We start from the raw sequence: 13,410 nt of genomic DNA on the forward strand, positions 1-13,410 counted from the left end.
CATTTGACGTTTCGGTGTTCATTACACCTTCTTCGGGGAATAAGAACTTGCAATCGTTCTCGTTCTGCGGGCTCGTTTTTAGCATGATCCGTCTAGAATTTCTAAAAAAAAGTGTTAGCAAAAATCTCTCTGAACAACAGAAAAAAACGTTCATCGTTACATGGACAAAATGACCGTTGGATGGACAGTGAAGGTGTTTCCGAATTCAGATATTTTTTAAAAACGTTTTTTTTTTCGAGTATCGAGTCAAGTACAAAACACTGAAGACGACCTTGAAGATGAGGTCGAAATATGTATTTGTCAAAGGATGCAAATTCTAAGTGGAATTCAAAGGAACAGTACTTAACACGATTTTCGTTTTTTTTGTTATTCAGAGAGATTTTTGCCAACACTTTTTTGGAAATTATAGATGGATTTTCCCGCAGAACGAGAACGATCGCGAGTTCTTATTCCCTGAAGAAGGTGTAATAAACACCGAAACGTCGGATGAAGAACGATATTTAGTCGTTTGATTGCGGTTGATGACTGCGAAGCCGAAAAACTTCCCTGGTTATAAAGAATTTCAGTCGATAGCGCTCTACGGTAGTGTTTATGTTTAGGGAGTTTAATTTATTCTGTTCCCACAAAATCACTGAAACAAATATTTTCAATAGTCGTTTGATTACGTTTGATGACTACGAAGCCGAAAAACTTTCCCGGTCATAAACACTACTGTTTATGAGCTTACCTATTTTAAACTTAGAATTATTTTGAAGAGAACTTTTGCAAACTTCAATAAAATGGGTTATTGTGATAGAGTACTTCTTTTCATGAGAGAATACACTAAGCAACTTCTTCCAAATTCCAGATGTTCGGAAATGACGAATTCTACAATCACCTAGACGCAATTGACTGGCCAAATAATGAACAGCGACTCCAAATTAATCGAACGCCTCCTAAACGGGTGCCAAATGGGTTTCTTGGAGTACGTGGAAAAAAATGGACAGGTAATAACGACATTCAATACAATTACAATTATACCCCGAATAGAACGGTATGAGGGGCTGTTCGGGCTCGTTTGGAAGTAAACCATCAATGTTAACTTCTTTCCCCGATCAGTCTAGATAGCTGTGTAGTGTCGGTAGCGGTTGTCTCAATTGGCTAAGAATAACACTACGGACCGCCTGATCCAGTGGTAAGAGTCCACTAAACAGGTGACCCCTAATTCATGGTGTTATGCGGCTTTATGCTTACCGTGCCAAGAAATGAATGGTTAGGAGCGTCTAATAAAAACCTAACCACAAACGGAGCCTGTGGAGAATTTGGGCGTCCTCCACAGTATTACGCCCTTACTGCGCACTAACTGGAGCAATAGTGCAGTGTTCCTTGCGTTTCTCCTAGATAATCAGTTATCCTTCTTAAGTCTCAAATTTGAAGCTAAATAAGGGCGGGTTCATTCAAATGTTGTAAGTAAGCTTACATTACCATCTATATGGTTTCGCTTAATGCGTTTTCGCCATTGGCGCTTTTCAATTGACACCGATTTGGTTTGTCGTTGATGTTTCCTTTTTGTGCTGTGATTGTGAAGAGTGTAATCCTGTCTAGTTTGGGTAGTGGCTACGGCTAGGAAATCTCAGATTAATTTTCAACGTAAAAAGCGTGCGTAGCCTAAGTGGCTCTACTTGAACCCAGATTTGCTTCTTTCATTATGAATGAAGTGTCGTGTATGCTATATCTTAGATATATCTTAGAATAACTTTAACAGTATCTTTCAACCTTTCCTTGTGGATGCCTTCAATCAAGCTTTTGTATTCAGCATCTTTTCGCTGATATTTGGCAGTATTGCAACGATGATTACAACATCTGAAGTAGCCCAAACATTAATTTGAGATGCTTCAGTTTGATGGATTACTTATATAGATAGTACAGTTCATGGATAACTTAACATAGAATTTTACCTAACCCAACTCTGCATGAGCAGAATTTGTCATGAGTTGACTGATTGGCATGTGTCAGATGAGGAGTTTCCATTTGGCCTTCTTTGCACTTTTGAGTGTTCCTTCGCAAAATTTGCGTATTCAGGCGTCCCTGCTCAACAAACTAGGGAGCCTGTACTTATTGGTTGCGACCACATTTTACGGATAACTCGCTTCCATTGCTACTCAAGAGAGTTTCATTGTGGTTTTGTACCTACAACGCCCTCCATTGTGGTATACCGGAATTATAATCCACTTGGTGGGCCCTAAAAAGCTCTGCTTACTTCAAATCTCCAGGATCAAATGGGGTTTTGTCCTATTTTTCTCCAGAAGGATTTGAGTATTTCAAACACGTTTTGAATTCTTCATAGTTTTCTATGGGGTATTTTCATGGCGCGAAATTATTCCATAGTTTTATCCCGAAAGGGTGCGTGCGTTGTATAAAGATGGAATGAGTTTCAGATTTATCTGGTAACCTCGTTCTTTCTGAAATGCTTGAAACGCATTGTGGATTATCACATCTGTGATGTTCGTCTGGCTGACATGCCTATTCATGTGAACTCACAAATTTGTATACGTTTTCAAGAAAACGTAGTTTTTGCTTGGGTGATTTCTTGAATATTGAGGATGCTTTCGATAACGTGCCTTTCAGTGTCATATTGAAATTCGCATGACGTTACAAGCTATAGGCTCTCTTTACGCTTATGCGTTTTACAGTGTCCTTTTCAGGGCACTGATTAAACCCGTTGTAGTATGGGCTATGAGCTTTCGTTGCACTTATGCGTTCATTCCCTCTTCTAGGGCACCCCTTCCTATTTCATCACCTTTCTCTTTCCTGTGGTAATATTCGACCTTTCCACGCGGTGTATACCCACTATTCCTGGTTGAGCACGTCTTAACGTCCACTAGTGAAGCCAGCAGAAAGCGAATGATCGGTAGCGTACCAGCTCGTGTATGCCCTCGCCGTGGAGAGTGATTTCAGAGCGCGAGAGCGTGAGAGCTGTCGTGTGGTATCGTGGTGCTTAGGGCTGCCTCGAAAGCAACTGTATTTCAATGATTATGTGCAGTGTTGCGCGTCGCAGTGATTTTTCAATTTGATTACGAATAATGTCTAACATAACAAATAATTTGTAACACAACATTTGTCTTACCAAAACGAAATTTTCGAGAAAGCTTTCTCGAAAATTTCGTAAGCTATGATTACTTCTAAGGACTAATAGAGGGTATTGGCTAATCTTATTTGCTACTGTTTCGGCAGATTCTTCCAAAATTGGATTCCGAAAGCAGTTACGTAATGAGGTACAACAGGAATCTTAAGGGAGCTCAAGAATATCAGCTTGCCTTCACTACATTCAAGTGACATATTTTGCAAGGCTAATTATAAATCTGTAGTGACAACTACAGAGAAAATTATCTTACAACTAAAGCCTATTTCTAGTGTTTTTCCTCTATTTACACGCGACGTTAACAAACATAACAAGTAATCGTATTGTTCATGGCAGTTTTCTTGACCTTATTTATGCTTGCTTGATTGCGCTAAGTGGGCGATGAATCATTAGGCTAGATTCAGGACATGTTACTGCGAGAAACCTGTTCTAGTGAGTGAGAGTTTTCTTGGAGCAGGTTTGTTGTTGAGCTGTGGTTGGTATTTAGGTTCTTTGTGAATGTCCGGCTTTGGATGACGAGGTTTCGTGTTATGTTGTGGGGCCTCAAGTCGATCCGTGAACGTGTTTTCGTGACTGTTAATATCTTAGTTGGATGCACATGGCAACGGTCATAGCTGTATTCTTGAACCGAGAAATGGGTTGGTGGTTGTTTAGCAGGACAGCTCCGGCGTGCTACCCTGCTCTTCTGTACGTTTCAGCGTGTGGCTATAGAGATTTCCGCTCGAAGTGGTGTTGTGGACAATGGTTACCGTTGGGGATGACGAGGTTTCGCTTGTAGATCTTGGTCCTCAAATCAATCCGTGACTTGGGTTTTCGTGGCAAGGCTCGTTGTTGACGGCTAGTGGTGTGCCGTGGACATAGCTGGATCACTTGCCTCCCCACTTGGAGAGGCATGAAGGGTAGAGTTCAGTCTGCTTTTATATCGTTTGCGTGATATGTTCCGACTGCAGATGTTTTGACGTCTTCGAGTTTGTAGTTGTTTTGTCCAACTACCTCCCGTACGTAACAGGGTACGAACTTGGGTCCAAGCTTCTTGGTGCGAGAATTTGCTGCCGAAGATTGTTTAAAACACCGTCGACATACGAGTTCGCCGACTGCGAATTTCCTCTCTCTGGTCCGTAGATCATAACGATTTTTGCTTTTCTCGTGGGCCAATTTGATCCTATCTATGACAAAACGTTGAATGTTCTCGATAACTGTTAGACGCTCCTTCTGTGCTTGGTCAGTGTCACTGCTGCAGTTGAGGTCCGCTTGAGGATATTGATCCGTGAAAAGAACGTGATGTCTCCCAAAGTTGGCAAAATAGGGAGAACAGCCTAGAGCTTCGTGTTTGGCACTATGGACGGCGCATACTATTTGTTGAAGATTGGCGTCCCAGTCCCGTTGATCATCATCCAGCAAAGCTCTGATGCAGGTTACAAGAGTTCTATTGGTCCTTTCTGCTGGGTTACACATAGGGGTGTAAAACGCTGTTCGCATTTGTTGAATATCGTACCTCCGTAACAGGGATTGGAAGCAGTGAGAAAGAAATTGCGAACCGTTATCCGTGAGCACGATACGAGGCGTTGAAAACTTCAGGAACACGTATTTTTCAAGGAACTGGGTAATTCTCGCTGAGACCGGCCCACTATTTACACCTTGTCTTCAAACATGTTTAAGGTGCCGATTTTCTGAAAGCCCTCGCTAAAAAAGTAAGAAAAATGCATTTGGTTACTCAAATTGATGGACCCCCCGTTAGTTAGAGCCACAACAATTTTTGCAGACCCCTCGATTTTGGTCAAAGGATGGTTCACTTGAATCGTTTTCTCCAAAAACCACCTCAAAACGAATTGTTGTTGAAGAGAGGAAACATAGAGCTACTATTTACAATTATAAAAAGTTGGGTCGGCCATATTGATTTTGGCCGCCATCTTGGATTTTTATACCAAAACAGTTTTTTCACCATGAGGGCAACCACCGATTTTCAAAAATTTTGCATCAATTGAAAGCTGAGACATTTATACATAACATATCAAAAAATTAGAGATGTCTTTTTCTTCTTTCAAAAGTTATCTGCCGTTTTGTAAACCATACTTTTATAAACGCAGAGCTTGTATTAACAACGTGTGGTTTATTGAATAGTTGGTTTGAGAATGACAAGAATAAGTAAAAGTCAAAGAAGCAGGATTGCTGTGATTGGTTTAACGATTGCTTCTGACTTCTGGGTTGCTACGTCATCACCCCCTCTCAATCGTTGAGCCCTAGATTCCTTCGCATCTCGTTGAGCCGTCCAGGGTCCAAGGACTTGGTGAAAACGTCAGCTAATTGTTCTTGAGTACCGACAGCCTTCACTTGGATTCGTCCTGCAGCAATATGATCCCTGATGAAATGGTGTTTGACATCTATGTGCTTGCTTCGTTTCGTTTCCAAATTGTTGGCCATGCCGATGCAGCCTCTATTGTCCTCAAAAATGGTTACTGGTGTTTTCGGATCTTTGATTTTCATGTCTTCAAGAACTCCGGCCAACCAAAGCGCCTCTGCAGTGGCTGCACTCAAGGCGACGTATTCCGATTCACTTGAAGATATGGCCACCGTAGTTTGTTTCTTGCTGCACCATGAAACCGTTGATCCAAAAACTTTGAATACATATCCGGTTACCGATTTCCGGTCTTCATTATCAGCAGCCCAGTCAGCATCAGCAAATCCAATTAGCGGCTCGGTGTCTTGTCGTCGAAACTCCAATACGGCGTTGGCAGTTCCCTTCAGGTATCGGACGACTCTCTTTAAACATTGCCAGTGCGATTCCATTGGGTTTTGCTGGTACCGGCCTAGGTACCCGACTGGAAAGCATATGTCCGGTCGGACACACAGCATGATGTACATTAGGCTGCCTAGCAGCTTCCTGTACGGTTGTCTTGTAGGTGTTCCATCTCGTTGTAGTTGCAGTCCTTTCTCCATAGGTGACTTCGCCGGATTACATTCAGCCAATCCGAAATTCTGCACGATCCTTGCCACATGCGCCTGCTGCGAGAGTTGAAGAGTTCCAGCTTCACGATTGTATGAAATTTTCATCCCAAGGAAGTGGCGTGCCTCTCCGCAGTCGGTCATACAGAAAACGGTTGAAAGTTGCTGCTTCAAACGAATGATGGACTTCAATTTCCTCCCCGCGATTAGTAAATCGTCGACATACAGGACAACATATAGCTCATCTTCTTCATCGCTTCTGATGTACAAACAGTAATCGTGACGAGATCGGTGGAAACCCAGCTTGACCATTTGGCTGTTGAATTTCTCGTTCCAGCAGCGCGGTGACTGCTTCAGCCCGTATAATGACTTGAGGAGCTTGCATGCCATATTCGGAGGAGCCTGGACGCCTTCAGGGACTTCGATGTAGATTTCCTCCTTGAGTTCTCCATGTAAAAACGCAGTTTTGACGTCCAATTGGTGAAAATGGAATCGCTTGTGGACGCCTACCGCCAACACAGTCCGGATGGTTGATAGCTTGGCAACTGGTGCATACGTTTCTTCAAAATCCACACCTTGACGTTGTAGGAAGCCCTTCGCTACCAGTCGAGCCTTGTAACGTACGGCCTGGCCATTCTCGTCTTCCTTCACTCGAAATACCCACTTGGACTTTAGGGGCTTCACGCCGCGGGGACAGGACGTCATCTTCCACACGTTATTTGCCTTCATGGACCGTAGCTCATCATCGATTGCCTCCAGCCAGTTATCACGATCGCTCCGCCTCTCGATTTCGCTGAAGCACTTGGGTACATCTGAAGAATACGAGCCAACAGAAGTTGCTCGGTAACCAGTGAAAAAAATCAACAACTTACCGGGGAGCTTGCGCTCCCGTTCGCTGCGCCTCAACGTCGGTTGTCCTTCGGACTCGAGTTGTTCTGAATGCGAAGGGAGCGCCCCAGTATCGTCCACATCAGAAACGTCTTCGTCATCAGTGAGGATTTCATCATTACGAGCTTCAATCAACGGCTCTTCAGTTTCGGTATCGGTATCAGGTCCTTGGCGTCCTTCGATTAACGGTTCGTGTAGATCCTGAGTGACTTCCTCCGCGTGACTATAAGGTATAACGACTAGTGGACCATTTTCATCTTGCTCGCGGTTTTGTTCAAAGGGGTAACATGTTTCTTGAAACTTGACATCACGAGCGATTGAAATTCTCCTCGTTGTTCTGTCCCATAGACGATAACCGTTCGGGGCATATCCAACCATGACCATTTCACAACTTTTGGCATCCAGTTTCTTCCTTCGCTGTCCGGGAATCCAAGAAAACGCCTTGCATCCGAATACACGGAGTTTCTCCAAGTTTGGCTTCTCGTTGTACCAGCACTCCGCCGGGGTTAAACTTCTCGATAGGGCAACGGTAGGACTTCGGTTCACCAGGTACACGGCAGTAAGTACAGCTTCTGACCACAACGCTTTCGGAACATGCGAATCAATCAGCATAGTGCGGACCTTCTCAACAATGGTTCGGTTGAACCTTTCCGCGACGCCATTTTGCTGTGGCGTATAAGCAACCGTTGGCTCGATCTGAATGCCTTTCTGCGAATAGAATTGCTTCTGGATGTTAGAAAGATACTCACGGCCTTGATCAATCGTTAACTTCGAAATCTTCAGATTGAATTTTGCTGTCACCAGCGCCTCGTATTCGCGAAAGCGGGCAAACACCTCCGACTTCCTTTTCATCAGGAACAGCATAGCAAAGTGGGTATGGTCGTCTATGAAGGAGACAAAGTACTTTGATCCATCCCACGCCGTCGGCTCGATTGGACCACAAACATCTGAATGGATTCTTTCCAATGGCCTCGATGATACAGGACGGGTTCCGTTAAAAGGTTCACGACATTGTTTCCCCTTTACGCACGCGTCACAAAATTCCAGCTTGTCCGCCTTGAAATCAACACCATCTGCAAGGTTGTTACTTACAATCGATTTCATTCCTTGTTGACTCAAGTGTCCGAGCCTGCGGTGCCACAAATCGGTCGCTTCAGTTTGACACATATTCGCTGAAAGTACTGGGATGTCCACCTCGATCTCGTAAAGATTTCCTCTCAAATTCGCAGTAGCAATGACCTCGTTGTCCTTTTTAAGAACCGCTACGGAACCGCAGAAGATGACCACAACGCCCGCCTTCACCAGTTTCTTCACTGACATCAGGTTGTCTCGTAACTCAGGAACAAAGAGTACATCCTTCATGATCAGCGGGGTGTTCTTGTTACTGCTTCCAGCGATAGTTCCCACAAACTTGGACACCAACGTTTCTCCGTCTTTTGCGACTTGAATTTCTATTGGTTGCTTCAGTCGGCGGCTTTCCGAGAACACGGCAACATCATTCACCAGGTGGTCGCTTGAACCCGAATCGAGCTTGAACACCAGCTTACCGGTTCGTGGTTTCTCCGTCTTGCGACTTGCTACGAAACTGACCGCCTTCCGTTGATCCGCCGAATTAGCTTCACCACCTTTCTGTCGACAATCTTTCTTCAGATGCCCTCGCTTACCGCACTTGTGACACTTGCCTTGAAACTTCGTTGGCTTCCGATTCTTTTCTCCAGAAAACGCTGCCAACTTGACATCGGCCGAGACTTCGTGACGTTCGGTTCGCTTGAGCTCCTCCGCCAATAAGCGTTGCTTCACGACCTCCAAACTCAGCTCTTCCTCAGGGATGTTTTCAAGTGCTGTCACCAAGGGGTCAAACGTATCCGGAAGGGTTTGGAAAAGCAGAATGACCAGGTCGGCTTCCTCGATTCTTGCGCCTGCAGTCTTCAATTGCCGGATCAGGTCTTCAAACACCAGGAGATGCGCCCTCACGGAATCACCGTCCTTGAGCTTCAAACGATTCAGTTGCTTCCTCACCAGGTTTTGAGTGCTGATCGACCGCTTCGCAAAAGTGTTCTCGAGCGCCTTCCACATTTCCTTGGCCGTACGCTTCTCACAGACAATCGCCAGACATTCGTTTGCCAAGAAACTGACGATAAACGACTTCGCCTTCCGATCTTGATCCTCAAACTTGATCTTCTCAGCCGGTGCTTCGGGTACATCCTCCGTAATCGTGTTCAAAACGCCCACGGAGTCCAAAAACATTTTGACTCGGAAGCTCCAGTGCTGGAAACCTGCACCACCGTCGAATTGTGGAATACCACACACAGCTTCTCTCGTAGAGGTGCCCATAACCTTTTATAAACGCAGAGCTTGTATTAACAACGTGTGGTTTATTGAATAGTTGGTTTGAGAATGACAAGAATAAGTAAAAGTCAAAGAAGCAGGATTGCTGTGATTGGTTTAACGATTGCTTCTGACTTCTGGGTTGCTACGTCATCACATACCACTGGGCCCGGTGCCGGCCGTTCACATAAATGTAGCGTTATTTCGCAGTGTTTACGAACACGAATTTAAATTCCGAACCCACTAATGGAAAGCTGAAGGTTTAAGCTTTTCAAAACACTAAAAAAGTTATGAAAGCAACGCCCGCATCATTGAGAAACAGTCAAAAACGAAAACGAACCTCCGATTTGGCCAAATTTTGCGGCACGCGCCTGTGTATACATGCAGGCGTAATCTCGGATGCTGTTGCATGTCGTTGCCGGTGCGCATGGAAATGTATGGAGAAAACGTGGCTTAATTTACAAAACTGCAGATAACTTTTAATAGGAAAAAAAGACATCTCTAATTTTTTGATATGTTATGTATAAATGCCTCAGCTTTCAATTGATGCAAAAATTTTGAAAATCGGTGGTGAAAAAAATGTTTTGGTATAAAAATCCAAGTTGGCGGCCAAAATCAATATGGCCGACCCAACTTTTTATTATTGTAAATAGTAGCTCTATCTTTCCTCTTTTCAACAACAATTCGTTTTGAGGTGATTTTTGGAGAAACTTTCGAGTTATAACGGTTTAAATGAGCCACCATTTGACCAAAATCGAGGGGTCTGCAAAAACTGTTGTGGCTCCAACTAACGGGGGGTCCATCAATTTGAGTAACCAAATGCATTTTCCTTACTTTTTTAGCGAGGGCTTTCAGAAAATCGGCACCTTAAACATTTTTGAAGACAAGGTGTAAATAGTGGGCCGGTCTCAGCGAGAGTTACCCAACTCTACCATCTGTCTGGCATTTGTAAGAACGTCCTTCCAGATTGGTGGTTTGAATAGGAATCAATAGTAGTGCAAGCGGTCTGAAGAGAGAATCGGAAGCGAAAATCTGGCGGAATTAGGAAGTGGCCTGGAGCGAAAGCCTGAATCAGAAGTTGGAAACGATCTGAAGAAAACCGAATGGCTTGGTCGACGGTATGCACATCTCTCTCTCTCTTCTTGGCGTAACGTCCTCATTGGGACAAAGCCTGCTTCTCAGCTTGAAGCAGGCTTTGTCCCAACGAACCTTGAATCTTCGAATTGACAATCTCATGCTCAACCATCTGCACCAATTTGCGATCATAAATTTAGTGACCCAATCGACAATGACTATCAGAACCGTGTTTTCGTTTCTCGATCGAACCATTGGACCAACCCAATCGATCGACAGCAGCTCCCAGGGGTGCCGAGCTGGCTTTACTTTGCCCATCGCGGGTGTAAAGAGCGTGGTTGGTGCCTTGCTAGATTTACAGATGTTGCAGCCTTTCACGTACCGATAGCCATCTTGGGCCAATAGTAGTCTAGTTGGGTATTGTGCAACGTACGGTCTTATCCTAGGTGGGCAGCTATTGGCAGTTCATGGAAGTGCCTTATAATTTCCTGTCGTTTCGAATCTGGAACTACTTCTTTCCATCTCGTACTGCGGGCACCGAATTCGTCCTTCATCAAGCAGTTCTTGTACAGTTTTCCTTGCATAATCTTGAAATCTGGATACTTGTTCCCTTCCTTTTCCACCTTTTCGCGTAGGTCTGCAAACCAGAGATCTGAACTTTGTGCGGTGAGGTCAGAAATCGCACTGACTTCTCCAGGCCGACTGAGACAATCCTGAACGACGTTACAAGTTCCTTTTCGGTAGCGGATTTCAAATGAGAAGGCGTTTAGTCGATGGATCCAGCGAGTCATCAAAGGGGTTGGGTTTTTCATGCTTTTCAGATATGTTAGGCTGGAGTGATCACAATAAACGGTGAATGTTGTGCCTTCGACGTATCCCCGAAACTTCTCTATCGCCCGAATTACAGCCAAGCATTCGCGCTCTGTGACCGAGTACTTCCTTTCAGAGGGTGAATGTTTTTGGGAGAAGTACGCAATTGCGTTTTCCTTTCCATCATGTTGTTGTGAGAGCACTGCGCCTTAAGCGACATCGCTAGCATCGCAGGATATGGAAAAGGGCTTGGTATAGTCCGGTGTGCTGAGAACCGGCGCTGTGCACAGCAGCTGCTTGAGCTTACTAAACGCAACTTCACAAGATTCGTTCCATCGGAATTTTATTTTCGCTCTGGTGAGTTCAGTAAGAGGGGATGTAACCTTCGAAAAATCTCTGATGAACCGCCGGTATCAGCCACACATGCCTAGGAATCTCTGGACCTCTTTTTTCGACGTAGGCGTAGGGAAGTTGCTGATGGCCTGGGTCTTCTCTTTGTCTACGTTCCATCCGTTTTCATCAAGGACGTAACCTAGATATTTAATGCTGCGTCTGCAAAACACAGACTTATCTGCGTTTATAGTGAGGCCAGCCGCAGTTAGACGCCTAGCATCCTCCTTCATCAGTCGCAGATGCTCCTCAAAGTCGTTGGTCGCGATAATCAGGTCATCGAGGTATACAAATACCTTCGGCTCCAAGTCGATAAAGATGCGGTTCATGACCCTGGAGAGCACCTGACTGGCCGTGGATAATCCGAAGGGGACTACCTTGAATTGGTAGTGTCCTCTCTGGGGAATTGTGAACGCTGTCTTTTGCTTTGATTCCGGACCCAAAGGTATCTGCCAAAAGGCAGCCTCTAAGTCGATTGAACTCAGGTATTTGGAACCGCTTAAGTTGTTCATTATCGAGGCAATGTGCGAATATGCTTATGCTTCTTGATTTCTTTTCGGACGGCCACCTATTGGCTGAGCGAAAATTTTAAAACCGATAGAGCGCCATAGCCGGGCAGGGACATTAAAATGCTACGAATTTTCAATCACCCAATTGTGTGAGACCACCAAGATGAATTGAATTTTGCGAGTAGAGCACTGGAGGGAGAATTAACAGATACTTAAGCCCCCTTTAATTATAGAATCAGTAATATTGGCGCCCAACGCCAAAACCTACACAAATCTGGTTATTATTTTGATTTTCTGTCAACCGCGTACACATTTTATTGACGGCACGTCAAAATATTCTATAGTGAGTGAGTATTGTGAGCTAGTGCAGTGATGATGGATGTGAAAGAGCTGCCCGACGAGGAGTTGGACGAGTTAGAGTTACGACGAGTTCCAAAACCATCAAAGCTGAGCAGGAAAAGGAACGTCGACCGGAATTCTCTCAGGAGGAGATCCTTCCAGAGGAACAGGATGTGCTGGACAAATTGAAGAATTCCCATTTCCAATCCAGTGTCAAGGAAACAGCAGACAGGGAAGTGCAGAAACAAAACCAAGTCACATTAGCGCCGGTTAATCTGTCACCTCGGACCGGAACAGGAGCAATTCCAAAAACATCGGTACATCAGCAAGCGGAAGGTGAACCTCCAAGGAACCCGCAACACCAAATTGATACGGAGTTGCCCAGAATATAAATACCTCGAGTACAACAAAACCCTATGCCTCCTTTACCACCACCGACCCAGCTTAGGAAGAAATCGAGACCAACATCAACTTCAACTTTTTGTTCTTGGTCCATCAGTCAATCCTGTAATCGTATTTTTTCTGGCAGTTCGCCTTTTAGTTCGCAGCATCTGTTGCGGCATTCATAGCTTGTTTTGGTCTAGGAATTTCTAATCCTAAGGGGGCATCTTGATTTGGGCAACAACACAAGACCGTCTACAATTTGATGTCCGTGTTAGGGGACGGCTTGTGTGTTTTATACTGGATCACTTCTGAAATGTTTGGAGCACTACAAATGCACATTAAAATTCAGAACAGATATACAAACCTTAGTATAACATACAAAATAAACTGACAAAATGTTCACAACAATTTACAAACGTAACACACTCCATGCAACAATCGAAGAATTTTCCATGAATTGCATTCTCCAATTCATGGAAAATTCTTAAAACTACTTTACAACGTATCAACTATATTACAAACGTAACACAACACCAGCAACAGCGGAAGAATTTTTCTAGAATCGAAATCGCGATTCTTGAAAAATTCTAAAACACTCCTATTTACCATCCTTTCAAGTGGTCG

At 44.3% G+C, this 13,410-nt stretch overlaps 2 protein-coding genes across 6 annotated transcripts in view; one reads left to right on the forward strand and one right to left on the reverse strand.

The window, feature by feature from the left end:
- LOC109406245 (tachykinins) overlaps positions 1-13,410 on the forward strand; it is an 81,493-nt gene that overhangs the window by 59,458 nt on the left and 8,625 nt on the right. For 4 of the 5 annotated variants that reach the window (XR_009999016.1, XM_062858826.1, XM_062858824.1 and 1 more), the window contains one exon: positions 848-986. The exons of the other annotated variant lie outside the window; for it this stretch is intronic. Coding sequence is in view for 3 of the 4 variants with exons in the window: in XM_062858826.1 (XP_062714810.1) it covers positions 848-986 (139 nt within the window). In the remaining variant the exon portion in view is untranslated. The remainder of the gene's footprint in view (positions 1-847; positions 987-13,410) is intronic. 5 annotated transcript variants of the gene reach the window in all.
- The window catches only part of LOC134291290 (uncharacterized), a 28,843-nt gene that overhangs the window by 4,863 nt on the left and 10,570 nt on the right, over positions 1-13,410 (reverse strand). The window lies entirely within an intron of this gene.

This window comes from Aedes albopictus, chromosome 3, assembly GCF_035046485.1.
Source record: "Aedes albopictus strain Foshan chromosome 3, AalbF5, whole genome shotgun sequence".
In the NCBI taxonomy this organism is placed as follows: Eukaryota; Metazoa; Arthropoda; class Insecta; order Diptera; family Culicidae; genus Aedes; species Aedes albopictus.